This window comes from Brassica napus, chromosome A4, assembly GCF_020379485.1.
Source record: "Brassica napus cultivar Da-Ae chromosome A4, Da-Ae, whole genome shotgun sequence".
Lineage (NCBI taxonomy): Eukaryota > Viridiplantae > Streptophyta > Magnoliopsida > Brassicales > Brassicaceae > Brassica > Brassica napus.
In genome coordinates, this window is record NC_063437.1 from 2674195 (window position 1) to 2693087 (window position 18893).

General features: G+C 30.4%; 1 protein-coding gene across 4 annotated transcripts; it reads left to right on the forward strand.

The window, feature by feature from the left end:
* The first annotated feature begins 12349 nt into the window (after positions 1–12349).
* On the forward strand, positions 12350–14486 carry LOC106445363 (AT-hook motif nuclear-localized protein 15). Of its 4 annotated transcripts, none has more exons than XM_013886897.3 (2): positions 12350–12538; positions 13084–14486. In XM_013886897.3, the coding sequence occupies exon 2, from the start codon at positions 13261–13263 to the stop codon at positions 14182–14184; it is 924 nt and encodes a 307-aa protein (XP_013742351.1). In that variant the 5' UTR covers positions 12350–12538; positions 13084–13260; the 3' UTR covers positions 14185–14486. The 4 variants fall into 4 exon arrangements, with proteins under 4 accessions (XP_013742351.1, XP_013742348.1, XP_048633909.1 ...); XM_013886894.3 differs by having other exon boundaries at positions 12360–12671; XM_048777952.1 differs by lacking the exon at positions 12350–12538 and adding an exon at positions 12595–12615.
* Positions 14487–18893: the final 4407 nt, after the last annotated feature.

Genomic DNA, 18893 nt, shown 5'->3' on the forward strand with positions numbered 1-18893 from the left:
AATTAATATTTTGACTATATAAATTGTATTTCATGTATTCGATCAATTTTGGTGTAGCTCGGTTCTGGCTAATTTGCCAGACCCCTACCAGCCACCTATCAATGTGTATCGGTTTAGCTTGGTTAAGTTGGTAGAAACGGTGAAATCAAGGAAATCAAGAAACTAACTAGCTTGGTTTTTTATTAATGTAACAACTGAATTATATAACATAGAGAATGTCAAGTGCTATATAAACCTCATACTAGCTAATTGGTTTTCACTCCCCGAATCATATGTTTCATGTGACTCGGATCAACAGAACAACCACTATGAACACATAGGTCATGGCCAAGCCGCCAAGTTCAATAACCACTGGAAGCAACTCGTCTTTGAACTCTCTAAATATATCCTTGGCGCCCTTACATTTTCGTATCCCGTTCTCACTAAGTTATGCTCAATGGCCTCCTCGGTAGAGTCCAGTTTCTGTAGTTGATGAATCCCATAACAAAAATAAAGGAGGATGTTGTAAGACCAGTAAAGCCATAAAAGCCGATATACATACATAGATTCTTCTCTTATCCCCATTATTGATAATAATAATAGTAAACTAGGTGTTTGCCCGCAATTTTGCAGATAATTATATTATATGAAAATATATGTTATGTTTACATTGTTATAAGTTTTGAATAATAATTAAAATTTTAAATTTTAAATTTCAAATAGTTGGATAATCAAAAATTTCAATATATATTTTTATAAGATCTGTGAGGTTTAAAATAGTTCAACAACATAAACCTTAGTCATTACAAATATTTCTCTTACAGAAAAACAATATTATAATTAATTGAGATAATTGGTTGTAGAATTACTTTATATTTTATTTTAACACGTGAAAAAATTGAGAATAATCTAGTTTTCAAAAAATAAAAAAGAGAGTTTTTTTTGTGTAGAACCAACACAATGATCAGATGCTTTTACCATAAAGATATTTTGTAAACGTTTTTGTGTGGACTTTAGAAAACATAAAAAGTTCTAACAATTCTTTACCTACAAATCGAATTATTTTATATAGATTCTTGCGTTTGTAATAACAATCAACGAAGATCGACATCAGAATCGTAGGAGAAGATGGAGTGATCGACATTGGAGGAGGAAGAGAAACGATTGATTTCGTTTACACAAGCCGACGAAGGAGAGAGATTCATGGATGTGAGGTCGGATAAGACCGTGACACATAAGGTTTCTTAACACCTCTAAAAATCCCAAAATAAACAGTGGTTCTCTCGTTTTTAATCCTTTTTCATTTTTTTCTCTCTTTTGTTTAAAACCTTCTTTAAGAGATCCCGATGGAGGTGATCTAATAGTGGAGCGCGTCTTTCAAACAAGCCTCCTTAATTTCAGAATCATTTGATTTAGTCTCTAAACTTTATTTTCTTTAAGAAGGACCCCTCCGTTGTAAAATTAATGTTGAAACTCCTAAATAGTTTGATTCAAAAAAAACTCCTAAATAGTTACTGCAATCTGTGAGTTGCATAGCTAGAAGAAAAATGTTGCATAAATAATGTATGCATAGCGAAATAGTCAAAGTATATACATGTAATCCGTGGCAAATGACAAATGTTCTCATTTTGGAGTAAATCAGTAGGACATGTGGTAAACAATTAGGCGCCGCACTTTAGATTGTTATATATTGGGTTGGATTGACACAAATTTATCTTTATTAAAAATGTAAATAGTTGAGAATGAGTTTATTTTAAGTTTAACTTAATTTGTAATAGCCCATTGAACTTCTTTTCCTCAATGTAAAATGTTGACTGCAAAAGAATATATATATATAAGCAAAATTTAGGTTGGTTAACTATTATTTAGACACCATCGGATGGAGGTCTACCTTAGAATAAATTTTCATCCGATCAAAAATTAGTTTATTTGTATAAGTAGTGAATAGAAAACTATTATTTCGATCATTTTTTCCTTAAAACTATTAATCTTCTGCGTGAAGAGTTATTGATTATGTCAATTTGTTTATATAACTAGGTGCCCCCAAAAAAACTTATGTGTCATAACTTGTAACTTCATAAGCATACATGTTTATTAGTTAATGGTATTGATTAAAATGAATTATTATGTTTCATCCGTTATCTCCGACATAATTGGTATAGCATAACAAGATAAATCATAAATAGGGTAATAATTTAGGATGATTGCTCCAGTGGCGGATGTACAGTGAAAGCAAAGAGGGCACGTGCCCCCAACTACTTTTAAAAACTCATTTACTTATAGATCTTCATCCCTTTCTTATTAAAGGAAAAGCATTGGTAAAAATAAACATTTGCCTCATGTGTTTATTACATGAGTGCCATTTCATAGGTGTCATCAGCTAATGCACTCTCACTTACTTCTTAAAAAAACCCTTTATGAACTAGAATAATTACATACAAATGCCACTGGTCATTTGTTTATACTATATGATTTCGATTTATCATCTTGATTACATTTCGCTAATTATCATCTTGATTACATTTCGATTTTTTTTTAAAACGGGGCTCTAAATAAGGCAGTATATTAACTCGACCTAAGAGAGGCTTTATGGTATGTTCGAAGATTTGGAAGTTTTTCTTTTAAATAAGGCAACAAAATAAGTGCCTCATCTAAAGTCATATACGCTTTATTACAATTTTTGATTCTTTAAACGTGGTACAACAAAGTTCTTTACGGTTTGTATTGGTTATTTTTACCTGTACGAAAGTTCATATCATAACCTGTACGAGTGTTCATATCTAATTTTGGAATAAGCAAACAATGTTTATCGTAAAACTAATATCAAATCGTTTATCATAATGTTCATATCATAACCTATACGAATGATCACTAAAAATCGTGGTATGATATTTTCAAATGTTAAGGAAACACAATTGAATTGTGTATGTATTCAAGGCAACAAAATGATAAAGGCAACAAATCGTGGTATGATATTTTCGTGGTATCATACCTATACTTAATGCTTCAAAATATTAAAGAATCACAATTGAATTGTTAACGTATTAAAGGAAAAAAAATTCAAAGACTTGAAAAACTTACCTTAATCGATAGGAGAATATTTCTGAAATATTTTTTGCGTGACCATCACTGATTTTCTTTACCTATTTTACGTCCAGGCATCACGCAATTTATAAATCAGGCAACTGGTATATACGGTATTAATTTCCCATCATTAATATCCGTTTCTTCGATTGAATTTGGTGTGGATATGAAAGATCTAGGCTCCGTGTTGATATAAATAGTAGAGCTCATCGTTTCCATCTTCCACGATTGAGGTAATACATGCATTCACATATTTTGTTAAATAATATTTTTAAATTTTCTAGATGATCTCTTTGCTATTGTTCATAATATGATTGCAAACGAAGACTTTTGAAGGCATTATTGACAGCAGTTATTTTGTCTCTATTTTTAATTTTCTTTTGTTTTTTTATACATTGTTCCTTTTATATTTTATTAGACTATTGCTTATGTTTCATTTAATATTATATTTATAATTTACCCGCATGCAAACAAATATACAATTTAATTTTAATGGCCATCGCATATAAATTTATATTGACATACTAAAATTCCTAGCTATAATCCGTACTTTCTTACATATATTTTTCTTACTATGCCTTTAACTTTTATTATGTCTACATATTAAAAGTTATAATACTTTAATAACCTCTTCGTTCCGCGCAGGGCGCAGATTATCACCTAATGTTATTAATATTTCGTAGCTCAGTTGGTAAAAGTGTCCCTCTTTGATTCTATGTTGAGAGTTCCATCAACTCATATTATTTTTATACAGCATTAATTAATGTTATGTTTGGCAATTGACACGTTTCATATTTATCTTTGTTACTTCTTTTTCTTTTTAACAGACTTATTTCATTTTTCTAAGTTTTCTTTACTTTTTTTGAACCACTCTTTCTTTAGTTTTTTTCATTGTATTTTCGTCTTTAGATTTTTTCTTTCTTGCTAAAGTATAAATGTCATTATTTCTAATGAGGGTTTTGGTTACAAGATGACTTGCAACCATAGTTTGTTGAGACAGCCATTTGATTGTTTAGAAGTAAAAAATTTAAAAAAACTCCTAAAAACCTAAGTACTTAAATTCAAGTTCCTCACAATGAAAGGTTTGAAAGTAAGAGATCAACTAGAACAACAAACAACAATGTATATCTCTCATACCTAAGCACTTCAAGCTCAATCAGAAAACTTCATAAGCATGAGAATAGCTAAAAGGGACGTTCAGTTGAACACACTGAAGTGGCTCCAAGCAGCTTCAATGGAGGTGGCTGGCTCTCACCCCGGGACACCACTGGAGGAGGACACCGATAGAACAAATCCCATAGTTATCTCGACAAGAAGCAAAGAACAATACCGACTCAACACCGCAGAGACAGGAAGAACATGTTACGGTCAAGCACATGCGGTCTAAACATGCTCCATCCGGCCACGCGACACAAAAGATGCAGTAGAGAGTCCAACCATTACAGAGCTAATTGCCGGAGCGTAGGACACAGAAGTGAAGCGCGTAAAGAGTTTTTAAACTCCTTTAAGCAGATGACTCAATCAGGAAGCAAGAAAGCTCCACCTTGATGCAAGCGACGCCAACATAGGGTTGTCCTCAAAACTCAAGCGAACAGCATCAGGAGCAAGAGGGAGAATCCACATGCTTACTGTGAGACGACCATGGTTGTTGTCTGTTGAACTAAATATAGAGGTCCTCGGTGGCTCACCTCGAAGCCACTTTTCACTCTAGAAAAAGAGGAGAATCTCTACTACAAACCTTGGAGCATGCCGATAGAAGAAACTGATTGGAACGAGACGACATGGCAAGAACAAAGACGGCAACGCGTCAGGAGTTCTGGTGGGTCTCGGATCCTAGATCTGACCCAGATCCGAGCGCAAACGGCGACTATGAGCAGACCCAAGGCCCCTAAGATAACACCAGACTCGTCTCGCCTCGCCAGAGCTCCGAAAGAAATCAAAGACGCCTCTGATTCCCAAAGATTTAACAAATCCAGAAACTCAAAGCAAGGAGGAAAGAACATAGAGGGAGCAGCTGAGGGTTGAGGCGGGGGAAGATGGACTCGTCGGGAGGTTTATGGGCCTATCACGACGCAAGTCGGCATTGGGGAGGCTAGGTGAAACCCAAAGTTCGAGCTCAAGAAGATTAGGTTTGAGAGAGAATTTTGGGGGCGCGTTGGGAGGATGCGCCATTGCAGTAGTAGTAGTTTTCTAAAAGTTAGATTTCTTTTTCTCCAAACAAAATATAGATCTTTTAAGACTATGTACAATAGGGGTGTTGAATAAAAAATTCAACAGTTGAATCTCTACAATGAAGGTTGAAAAATAATATTTGATGATGTAGATTAATTGGTGCTGAATAAAAAGAAAGTGGAGATCACCGACGACAAATGTCACTTTCTGAAAGACTTTTGATATTTTAACATTTTCTTAGTTATTTAAAACTAATTAATCTCATTATAAATTAAATAATTTATTTGTATTTTTATACTAAATTTTATCATTTTAAATTATCTATAAATAGAGATTACATTTATTTAATTTAGATATAGAAAAAATAAATATTTATTAATAAAATAAAGTGTTGAATTTTATTGAACAAGACCATTGTAGTGGATAAAAATTGAATTTGTGTTGAATGAATATAAAGTTAAAAGATGTGGAAGAAAGAAAAAAAATGACATGGAGTATTAAAAGATAAGTTGAATCTTGAAACCATTTTACATATCTAACTAATATTATACTAGTAAACAATCTATAAACTTTTTATTAACACTTAGAATTTATAAGTTCTTTCCTTCTTTGTGATATGATAAGGAAAATTATATAGTATAAATTGACATAATATTATATATACTATTTTTCTATATATTTAAAAGTCAATTTCTTTACAGTGTGTTATTTTGATTGATAATATTAGTAAGAAAATTTGAAATTATATATAATATAAATATAACTTTATGAGTCGAATAAAATTTATAGTTTTATATTCACAGTAATAATAGTTCTTATTTATTATAAATTTAAATTTGTGCTCCCATTCTAATGATTTGTCCAGATCCGCCACTGAATGGCTCAAGCTGTTAAATATACAATTAGTATTGTGAAAAATTAGTTTAAGCTCAGATAGATGTATATTGAAACCTTGAAATTTTAAGATTAACAACAAAACAAAAGGAGCTTTGGGCTTTACGCACAATAACCATACGATAAGATTTGATGGTTACTCTTGTTCATGGATAAATTAACAATTAGTCTGAAAGGTAAGATTTGTCTATCTTGATTAATTTTATTGGGAATTATAACAAAGTTGTTGGGTTTTGGTGGAGAAACATTTTTGAAGTATCTGGTGAAATATGGAGCCATGTAAGTTGTCTCTCGAATGTATGAAAGCCAAGTAAATATATCTTTGGAGTATGTGGACCAAAACCCTTTACTTGAAATGCAGTTTTGAAATATCTTTTCTTTTTATATTTCTTAATATAGGTTCCCTTAGAAAGTATTTTTAGAAACGATACTGGTTAATGACAAACAAGGAAGGAGAATGGAGAGTTTGTTCAAACTTATAACATCGTACGTGCAAGTGATCAGACTCTTTCAAGTAATCCAATAGTAATGTGTACAATCCACATAATCATGCGTTTAGCAACGGAAATTAAGAAGGTAAACAAACCAATTCGTGTGACAAAAATTCACACGTTAAGTGTGTAAACCATCACTTCCAGCATCCCTATATAGTCCTCCGAAGAACATTAACGTAACACATGCACATTGGTACATCAGAAGCAAAACATAATAAGTAAGAGGATGGATGTCAGAAATCGCAAGAACGATGAAGTAAGTGTATTTCAGATGCCTCTTCACTACCCGAGATACTCTAAAGAAGATTACCAAGTCATGCCAGAATGGAAACTCGACAGGGTTTTAGCAGACTACGGTTTGTCTACTTATGGAGACTTGGCTCACAAGCGAGAGTTTGCTATTGGAGCTTTCCTTTGGATTTCAACTACACAATCCAAAGATTTATCAAGACAAGCCATCAACTCCAAACTGAAGAAAGAAACAACATCAGCTATGGCGTAGTGTTTTGAAATGTACTAAGTTTATGCTACGCTACGATAAATGATGTTGAGTAATAAAGAAACATGTATATCACGAGTTTCTTATGTCAATGTTATGGAAGCAGTTAAAACAAGGGTCAGATAAGTGAAATGGTATTGACTGCCTTTTAGAAGGAAAATAGGATAAAATCTTTTCTTTGACCAAAAAATACACTTTATCACTCTGATTTTTTAATGGATCGAGTACTTTTGTTACAAGCTGGTTAAACGGTAGTGTAATTGTCTTCAATGTAGTACAATTATTTTCTCCGCCCATCTTAAAAAAATAACTGAAAATTTCATAAAAGGAGTGACAACTTACATTGGGCCACACTAGGGGTGTTCAATCCGGATATCGGTTCGGTTTTTTTTGGTTTTTGGTATTTCGGTTAGTAAAATATAACTATCATTCTAAATCCATATTTACTTCGGTTCGGTTCGGTTTATATACCGTCGGTTTTCGGATTATTCGGTTTTATACCAAAAAACATAATTATTTTGTTTGAGATCATATTATATGAATTTTAGAGTCATATTGTCAACACCGTCATTTATATAAACATGAAAGAAAAGTTTTTCCACTCTTCCATATTTAGTGTTCATTAAAGTCATGCTTTTTCAATTGAAAATTTTCCATTAATTATTATCCATCAAATTTATAATCTTCATATTAATTTAGTGAAGACTAAAATAAAGCAAAAAGATCAAAAAAAGATTTAGAAAATAAAATGTCTGAATTGTGATGTATTGTTATTTAGTTATAGTTCAAGTGTTTTACAAATTAAGGTTTTTTATTACTATAAAATTATGCTAATAGTTATTAACATAAATTTAACTTATGTAACAAATAGATTTTCATGTATCGTTATAAAATAGACACATATTTACATGTTTCTACTTTTAATCGGTTTTGTTCGGTTTATTCGGTTTATTCGGTTTAATCGGTTATATACCAAACCATATCCAAATCCTACGGTTTTTATAAAGTTATATCCATTCGGTTTATATAGTATATACCAAAACCAAACCATATTGTCTATTTCGGTTCGGTTTGGTACGGTTCGGTTTTACCATATTGAAAAGCCCTAGGCTACACGGTAGATTAATTCTGAAGCCATTGTTTTAAGAAAGAGTGCTGATACTCTTTCGGGGCTACTCTTAATTTGGACCTTGGGTAGTATATAAATTTGTAAAAGTATCAAAACAAATTAGAGAAAATTGGTTTTTTGGCCAAAAAAATGATAAGTACGTCCAATTACACAAATGTCATATACTTTATTAGGCCCGGAACGGATCGGATATCCGGATCCTTATCCGGCGGATCCATAATTTTATTATTTTTATCTCGATCCGGGCTCTCGGATATCCGGATGTCGGATATCCTTCTAAAAAATGTAATATCCGGCGGATATCCATATCCGAATTTGGATTCTTAAAATATATTAAATAAAATTAATTTTTATATATAGATATTACTATTTTTGAAATATTTATTAATAAAACTTACGGATCCGGATATCCGGACTAAAAAATTAAGATATCCGGATCCGGCTTTGACGGATCCAACATTTTATCCGGATCCGGATTTGGTTCCTCTGGATATCCAGATTTTCGGATCAGATCGAATCCGGATCTCGGATAAAAGTTCCATGCCTATACTTTATGTCCTATTAGGCTAATTATTTTCAAAATGACAATAATGTCCTTAATTTCAATTATAAATTCAAAATTACAATTAACAAATCAATTGTTAAATATTAAAATACAATAAATAATTAAAATAATTAAAGTAAAAAATATTAAAAATCCTCAAATAAAAAAAACTCTATCTCCATGATTTTTATTTCTGAAAAAATTATTTTTTTCATATATGGAAACTAAATATTTCCAAATATTTTTTCCCATATTTCTTGGAACTAATTATTCTTATCCGAAGAATACAATAAATCTGTAGAATTCGGTTTCTACAGATTTGTAGATTTATAGTAATGTGTAGATTTCAGTTTCTACAAGTTTTAGATTTAAGTAAATCTGTAGAATTCGGTTTCTACAAGTTTTTAGGTTTATAGTAATGTTTAGATTTCAATTTTTGTAGGTTTTAGATTTATAGTAATCGATAGGTTCCGATTTCTACAGATTTTAGAATGATATGTTAAGCGCGGAATGTGTATTCTAAATATTTTTAGAGTACTATTATTTACGTAAATCACATATTCTAAAAATTGTAGTTTCAATAAAAAAAAGTGGATTTTATTTTCTACTTTGTAGAATGTCAATTCTACTTTATGTAGAACAAAATCTGAAATTATGATTTAAACTTTTTTAGAACTGGAAACAATACCACTAAGTTTATATAGGTATATCATCAGTAGTTACTATTTTCTATTTTTTTTGTTTGTAAAAATATTTATTTCATTTATTTTCAAAAATATTAAAGGGAATTAGAGACAAAAATGGTACAAAATAGAAATTAATCTAATGAGACATAGTTACTATTTTTGGCCTAAAAAACAATTTTCCCAAAACAATAAGAGTTAATTGGTATTTGTATCCCTACTGAACATCTATATTGGCAATGTATTCATGCCTTCTAATTAATAATTTCAAGACCATAATAGCCCTAGACTCTAGTCTGTGCAGCTGAAACCGTGTTAGTCTCGTGGACGTGAAGCGATTATTAACTTCACTTGAAACAAGTTTATGTATTGATGGTGTATGTTTGATAAGATATAATCATATAATTTATGTTTTTCCTAGCATATGTTCTCTAAACTCCTTCTGATTAATAATTTTAAATTGTGAGTTTAATTAACTTTTGAGAAAATTATGGATATTTCAAATTTGATTAATAATTTTAAATTATTAATCATATAATTTATGTTGTTCATAGATTATATTCCTTAAACGTCGTCTGGTTAATGATTTCAAATTATGAGTTTAATTAACTTTTGAGAAGATTATAGATATTTTCAAATTTGATTAATAGTTTTCAAATTATGTGTTTAATTAAATTATGAGTCTAATTTGATTAATAATTTTCAAGTAAGATGTTATAAAATATTTGTTACCAACTGCTACTTAATTTAGTAGCTGATAAATGTTTTGGTGAATGGTTTATCGAATTATACATTGTTTCATGCATGGTTTGTTATTTGATAAATTGGTAGATATATGATTTGCGAGTTGATATATTTTTTGATAAATTGTTTGTTATCTGATAAATTATTTTGTTACATGGTACATGTTATTTTAGCTTATACATAAATTTATATAAAAATATTGACAAATGGTTGGTATGCTACATAGATTTGTTGTTATTTGATAAAAATATTTGTTACATGGTATACATTCTGTTACCTCGTATATAATTTGGTATAAAAAATTGATAGATGGTTTGTTACTTGGTACATGTTATGGTAGCTGAATATAATTGGTTATCTGATACGTGTTATGTTAGATCATATATAACACTATATCTTAGTGGTTACAAATTATATTAGCTAAAACATTTATGTGTTGTCATTGTTGTTAGACTGGAAGATCCTCAAATATACTTTTTTTATATGTTTATAGTTTTCTAAATTGAGACTAATAAAGTGAATGTGAAAATATAAAAGAAAAGTGAATGTGAAAGTATAAGAGGAACGATAGTGTAAGAAGAAAGAAAATGTAAGAATGTGTAAGAGAAAAGAAAGTGTAAAAATGTATAAGAATATGTAAGAGAAAAGAGAATGTAAGAATGTGTAAGAAGAAAGATAGTGTAAAAATATATAAAAGAAAAGAGAATGTAAAGAAAGACATTTTTGAAAATCTAAAGTAAGAAATGTAGAGCAATCTATACATATGTCAAAACATGTGTAGATTACTAATTTTAACACCATTTATATATATTAAGTTAATTCTCTCAGTTTAACAATAATAACAGTGTTTTCCAATTACTTTTGATTTAACAATGCATACATCTAAGAGCATCTCTAACAATGACACTAAATTTAGTGTTGAAATTACACCAAATTTGGTGTTTTGGTATTAATTTTTTTTTGTCATCTCCAATAATAACACCAAATCTTACACCAAAAGCAATATTATATATTATTTGATGTTTTCAGTTTTAAAACTTTTATATTTCTATTATTTGTAATTGATAAATAATAACTTTGTTATATCTGGATTATATTTATATTTTATTATTTGTAAGTGATAAATAATAATAGTTATTTACTAATTTATTTTAAATATAATAATAAAATAAAAATAAAAAAAATAAATTTTATGAAAATAAATTAAAAATACAAATAATATAATATTATTTATGTTTAATTACAAATTTGATAGTAATTGATCTATATTATTAAATGAAACATATTAAAATGTATTTTAGAAATTTAGTGTGATGAATATTATCACACGAAATGTGAAAATAAATTTTAAAAAAGATAATACAATATATTTATGTTTAATTACAAATTTAAGAGTAATTAAATTATATTTTTAAATAAAACATATTAAAATATGTATTTTGAAGATTTGGTGTGATGAATAGTATTACACCAAATTTGATGTAATACCATTCACATTACATCAAATTTGGTGAAATGATGTCAAATTTGATGTCTTGTTAGAGATAAAATAACACTAAATTTAGTGTTTTGGTATCTTATAGGAAATGGCCTAATAACAACGCACCACGTGACATTGTTTTCTTTTTCACCCTCTTCATGATTCAATACATTCTACAAAATTTAATTCACATCTGGTTCAATGTATTTAATTGCATAATGTAAAAGTAACTTTAAATATAAAGCAACTACAGATAATCTAATAAAATATTTTATAATAAAATAATAATACAAGAAAATAGGAAAATTGTTAAAATGTAAAGGAATAGATATCTATACAATTTCAAATGCTATTTACCTAATTTTATTGATTTTTAAATTTAAGTATATTTTGACCAAAAAAAATCTTAAAGTATTAATATTTGTTTTTTTAATATTTTCTTACAGTGTTACATATAATAAAAGTGGTCTTAGTATTATACTAACTTAAGCTCAAGTCAACTTGTTTCTCCTTTTCTACAGCTGATTTATCACAATCAAACCAGAAAACTTGTTACCAAATATAGATCTAAAAATTGACAATTGAAGCCAGGGGTAATACAGTAGTTTCAAAAACGGGTCCACAAAAGTGAGCTAATCCAGGGCTAGTTGAGATAGAGAGAAGAGACAGGGCGTGTCTAGAGAAGGTCGCTCAGACTTTTGCACGAACACCTAAAAGTTCAATGGTCCAAAAGGACGGCTCTGGTCTAGAGATAGATAAAGAGAGGACCGCTTCAGAGAACGTTATCACGAAAGATCAAATCACAATTCATCATCCACCACCAGAAACTCCTTATCGTACGCCTCTCTGCCATTAAGTCCTTTTATCGTACGCATACGCCAGTATTCTCCAAAGTACAAAATAGAAAGAGACAGTAAAAGAGTTTCTACGACTTTCAAGTACAAAGCTTTGTCTGGAACAAATCTTTAGGTCTCCCTCTCTAGATTCGAAAATTACACCATATTTTCTTCTCCTTTAATTTAATCTTTTTATCCTTAACTTATTTTAATCACACATAAAGTTTCATTTTTTTATTCGATTTGGAAATAGTGTTAAGATTTTTATGTTTTCGATATTTGATTTTTGCTGATAGTAAAATTTCACCATATTTTCTTCTCCTTTAATTTAATCTTTTTCATTAGCTCTTTTTAGTCAATCACATAAAGTTTCTTTTTTAAATTCGATTGGAAAATAAAGTTAAGATTTTTATGTTTGGGTTTCTGGGTTTTCGTTATTTGATATTTGGTGATAGTTCTAGGGTTTTTTTCCTTATTTTTTTTTTTTTTGTTTTGCGTTTTCTTGCTAATTCTAGATCTGATTATTTTCTTCCTTTTCCCTTCAGGTATATGATAAAAAAAGGAATGATGTCCCATGACTTCTGTGTCTGCTTCATGCAACATGTCGGCTTAGATTTGGTTACAAAAGATGCAATCTAAACTTTAGGATAAGGTTTTTCAGATTTCTATCTCCCCCTTTGGAATAGTTTTTGTCAGAGAGCAGAAAAAAAAAAGTAAAATCAATGGCGAATCCTTGGTGGGTAGGGAACGTTGCTATGGGAGGAGTGGAGAGTCCAGTGACGTCATCAGCTCCGTCTATGCACCACAGAAGCAATAACCCGAGTATGCCCCGGTCGGATCCAAGATTGGACCATGACTTCGCCAACAACAGTGGAAGCCCTAACACTCAGACACAGACACAGAACAGCCAAGAGGAACCTAATAGCCGAGACGAGGTACTTGCTATCGAACCCGGATCTGGATCCGGGTCTACGGGTCGACGTCCGAGAGGGAGACCTCCAGGTTCCAAGAACAAACCGAAGAACCCAGTGGTTGTCTCCAAAGAAAGTCCCAACTCGCTGCAAAGCCACGTCCTCGAGATCGCCACGGGAACTGACGTGGCGGAAGCCCTAAACGCCTTCGCTCGTAGACGCGGGAGAGGCGTTTCTGTTCTGAGCGGTAGCGGTTTGGTGACTAATGTTACTCTGCGACAGCCTGCTGTGTCTGGAGGAGTTTTGTCTCTTCGTGGTCAGTTTGAGATCTTGTCTATGTGCGGTGCTTTTCTTCCGACTTCAGGTTCTCCGGCAGCCGCGGCCGGTTTAACGGTTTACTTAGCTGGAGCTCAGGGTCAAGTCCTGGGAGGTGGAGTCGCTGGACCGCTTATTGCTTCTGGACCGGTTATTGTTATCGCTGCTACGTTTTCTAATGCTACTTACGAGAGGTTACCTATTGAAGATGAGCAGCAGCAACCGCAACTAGAAGAAGCTAAGAAGGAGAAAGAGAAAGACGATAACGAGAGTGGGAATGATGGTAACGAAGGGTCCATGCAGCCGCTACCCCCGCCGATGTATAATATGCCTCCTGGTTTTATGCCAAATGGTCAGCAAATGGCTCAACACGACGTGTATTGGGGTGCTCCTCCTCCTCGTGGTCCTCCTTCATATTGATAATTAGATAGGTGATGGTTGCAAGGTGTTCTTTTAGCTCGGAGGATTATGTTTCCATCTGTTGAAATTATTTAGGAGTGGTTAGACTTTTGTTTATTAAGCTCGGACGATGTCTAGCTAGTGTTTGTTTGTTTTGTGGCGGTGATTACTAGTTTTTCTGACTGATCTCGGTTAGTTTTGTTATGAATGTTGTTAACTGATCATAGAATCGCCTTGGAGCTTTGATGTTCTTCTCTTTATTTTGTGGATAAACCTCAGCATAGTCTTTATGAGAAATGGCGTGTGTGGAGTGTGATTCTTGTTCATCCTTCGCGTTCTTTAAGACCTTTTATTCGTTTGAGGCATTGTTCTAATCATTTCTAGATCTCGAGGCTGGTTTAGTTTCGTTATATTTCTCTATTATTTTGTTCTTCTTGAGTTTGTGTCTTTGTGATGCGGTAAGAGTTGGCAAGGGAGGGGTTTGTGTTACAAGTAGATATGTGGATTTAGGGATTTTATATATGCTTCATTTTTGAATCTTTAAGCATACAATAACCATGTGAGGAGTCAATGTTAGTGAGGTTTTATGTGGTTTAAGATTGAGGATATACTTTCTTATATACATGTGTATTGTTTATTCTTCTAGAGAAAGTTGTTTGGTATTTCAACCAAGATGATTTTATTGATGTTACTGTTTTTGGTTTTGGTACCAAGGTCTTTTATATGGTCAAAAAGAGTGGTTTTATCAAATAAGAATCGGTATTTTTCCATTTTTGGGTGTTTTTACAGTCATTGGTCTTACAAATTCTTTTTCTTTTTATGTACCACTTGTACTACAAGCAAACCAAAAACGAAAGTACGGGAGATATGGTCCCATCATAACTAAATACCGTAGCAAATTTGTATGTTTATATTTTATTATTCCTTTTTTTTTTGTCAACATATTTTATTATTCCTAAAAGTTCATAGAGAACTGAAAGAATAAAAAATTTCGTTTGAAAATAGATACAATATTAGCTAGGCAACAAAGTAGCAGCGCAGCTTTGCAAGATCTGCTTCAACTTCATACACATTAGCAGCAAGATGGGTAGTTGATTATCGGAGGAATAGCTAGACACTAAATCTAAAATAATCTCGCTCGTAAAAGAGTTTAGTGATATATCAAAAGAAATTTCTAACTCCACTCTATTTTTTACTCTGAAATAAAGTTTAAAGTAAAAATGTTTTAACGATGTTTTATTTTTCTGTCTATAATAGAATAAAAAATAGTTTTGTTCTATATATAGAGTAAATTGTTTTTTTTGTTCATCATTCTATTTTCTATTCTAAAATATAATACAATTTGATTATATCACAATCTATTATAAAATTATTTTATTTTATAGTAAAAAATTTGGTGAACTATTAGAGATCATCTAAGATTAAATTTCTTGTCCATTACGCATTTTCATAAGATCAAGGTTCGGTGTAATTAACGTGTTGATTTCTTCAATTATACTGCTCTTTAGCTGCTAACAGTAGGAGTGTATATTATAGTAGACTAGAGATTTTTTCCGCGCTTCGCGCGGATTGTGTCTTATAAATTTATTTTATTTATAATATTATTTGTCGGTTTGTTTCTTTTACATTAATTTTTTGTTTTTCCAATGTTAGTTTTTCTTAATTTAAATTTATATGTTTATAGTTTTTCTTTTTTTCTGGTTGTAGATGGAGAATTATATTTTTTATTGATAGTTTTTGAATGTGACATAAACTTTTTGAAATTTTAAAATAATGTTATATATAGTACAATTAACACATTAAAGAAAAGAAACATATTTAAGCACATTTTATACAGGTTTTATATACATAATTTTAAACATTATATATGTATATATTATAAGTTTGAAACATGTAAATGCTTTCTAAAGTTAAATACTTGTTCTGAGTTTACATAACTTATCGAAAGTTTTATCTTTTTTAATTTAAATCACAGAAAAAAATCAAAAAGTCAGTATAGATGAGTTTTCTTGGGCTTTTAAATCAACACTGAAAATTTACATGAATCATATAACAACAGTTTTATAAACAACTCGATAAAATTTGACCGAGCCAAAGATTTTCACACAATATGTTCTTTCTTCTTCAAATTGCGAAGAGCCTATAGGCACAAGAAAAAAATCATAATTTTTGTTTTCACTTATATAACATTTTTTTTCCTTTACACACGGAATTTATTACACTGCTATAAGCAATTGAGAACTCTATTCATATAAGATTCACATCTATGCATTTTGACAAAGAAGAATTTTAGCCATCTTTAGTTTCGGAATGAATCAACTTCAGTCATATACACTATATTTTCTCTATGATTCAAATCTTACAATTTTAATATATGTGCAGATTTCCATGTGAAAAAACACGCACGCCATCTATCGTTCAACCTATTACTTTTTTCAAAGTAAACACTATAATCCTCGTTTGGTTAGCTCCACAAACTAATCTCTTTGGATCAGTGTAACCTTTCAGAAAATGATAATCTTAACATCTTACAAAAAAAAACAACAAATATTGACTTATTTATATGAATATATATTATTTTAAATCATTATAGTGGACGAAGAAAGCACCATAATTTGTACAACAAATTTTCTTAGATTCACTTCATCATATTCACCATTTTACCATTTTAATTACATAATTTTATATGAGCTTCTTCACCTTTCCCGGTTATTTTCTCTTTATTTATAACTACAATATAAAGTTATAAACTATATATATATTATAAATTAATAATTTATTTACTCTTAAAGTAACGATTAAAAATAGAACATAATTCAATATAGATATATGATTCTATTAATAAATTAGCAGTTACAAATTTAAAATTTTTAGAAATATCAAAAGTTTTATATTAGTTAATTATCTTCTAAATGACATTTATTTTTAATTCTTTTTGGATGAGAATATTTTGGCTGAGGTGGATAGCCTCAAAAGCCTTGAATTTAGTCCCTTTTATATAGTAGGATTTCGATTCAGTTTTTGTTTTGTGTTTTTTCCAGTTTTGAGAAATAATGAATTCGTTCTCCTTTTGCCAAACGCATATAGTGAATTAGAACATACCATTATTTTGGTTTTTGTCAAAAGAAAAATATACTATATAACTCGATTTGTTTTTTAGTTCAAATTCAGCTCTGTATTTGGTCAAAAATAATTGAAACTGAGCCAATCTTGACCGGTTCAATTCTCCACTGCCGATATGTCTTCCCCGACAACTCCGTTTCAAAACATGATTACGCTATTTTCTTTCACAATAATATTAATTAAAATTCATGTTTTCACATTTTGGAGCTAATTATTTATTACCATTAATTTATCTATTCAAATATTTATTTTGGTGGCAAAAAAATATTTATTTTATTCCATTATTTATTTACCATTCCATTATGTATTGTAGTCATCGCTATAATTATTGGTAAAACATCTTCTGTTTTATTAACTTTTAGTCTTCCAATTTTTGACAACGTTTACTTTATCCGTTAATGTCTCCAAACTTATTCCAATTTTGATTTCATTAGCTTTATTATGTGATTTTATTGACCTTTTTGAGAAAATTTTATTGACTCTTGTTTGATATCCAAGAATATTTTTGTATTCAACGTTTCTGATTTTTCCACAATGCATGCTAGCAATATTTTTCAATATAAAGTGGGTAGTTTACACAATTTATTCTATATGAAAATTCGTTTCGTCGTCATACTTTAGGATATTTAATTCGATGAATTTTCTCGAGTGGTGGAAGTATATAGGCTCCGAATGGACTGCGGTTTGAATGGTGCGGGATAAGCAGTTCAACTGCGGTGTGATTTTAACAGTTATAAAAATGTATAAATATATATTATATATAAAAATTTTTGTTACTATTAACTACGGGACGGAACGAGACGATGGTTACCATTCGAAACCATAAAGTTGTTTTCTTGGTATTAGTTTATTTAGTGCCTTCCCCGAGGCCCTGCCACTGGTGCCGAAGCCACGTTACTGAATACGTGTCCAGGCTGTATGCGTTGGGTTACTCCAATGTGTGCGTATAAATGCTGTACTACTTCTTTTGCATTAATTACTCTTTAAGAATATCTTTCTTACATAGACACTGTTACTAAAAACGAATGGTGTAATCGAGTAAGGTAAAATACTTATGTAATAACACCAGTAGTGAATGGTGGTGATTTGTTGATTTTTGTTTTACACATACTTTAGACTCTTAAAGCCTAATTTGATTAGTTAGAGACTTAGAGATAAATTTGATTAGTTAGAGATAAATGAAAATACTTATAGATAGAATTGTTACATCTATACTATTAAAGCAGAATCCTATTATCATAATTACCTTAGCCTGTCCTTTTCTTCACTGACATTGCATATTTTATTAAGAGCAATTAAGTAATATTAATAACAAATCTATATTGGATCATTATTTTTGGATCCACCCACATCAAATCTCTCTTGGGTCATTTGGGCCTATTAAAAACTCAGATTCAATTCTCACTTTTTTTTTTCTTTTGGGCCATTGAGTCCAAGTTCAAATAATTTTTTTTTCAACTATTCTTAATTATTATTTTTTTCTTTTCTTAATATAATTTAAACATTCATAAAAATAATTGATTTTTTTATTGAAAAGTATAAATCTTTATTAAAAGTATATAATTTTTTAATTAAAATATTAACCCCATAATAAAATTAATTTATCA

What these genes read in the sequence shown, in the direction of transcription:
- LOC106445363 (XM_013886897.3), top strand. Translation starts at nt 13,261, where the DNA reads ATGGCGAATCCTTGGTGGGTAGGGAACGTTGCTATGGGAGGAGTGGAG.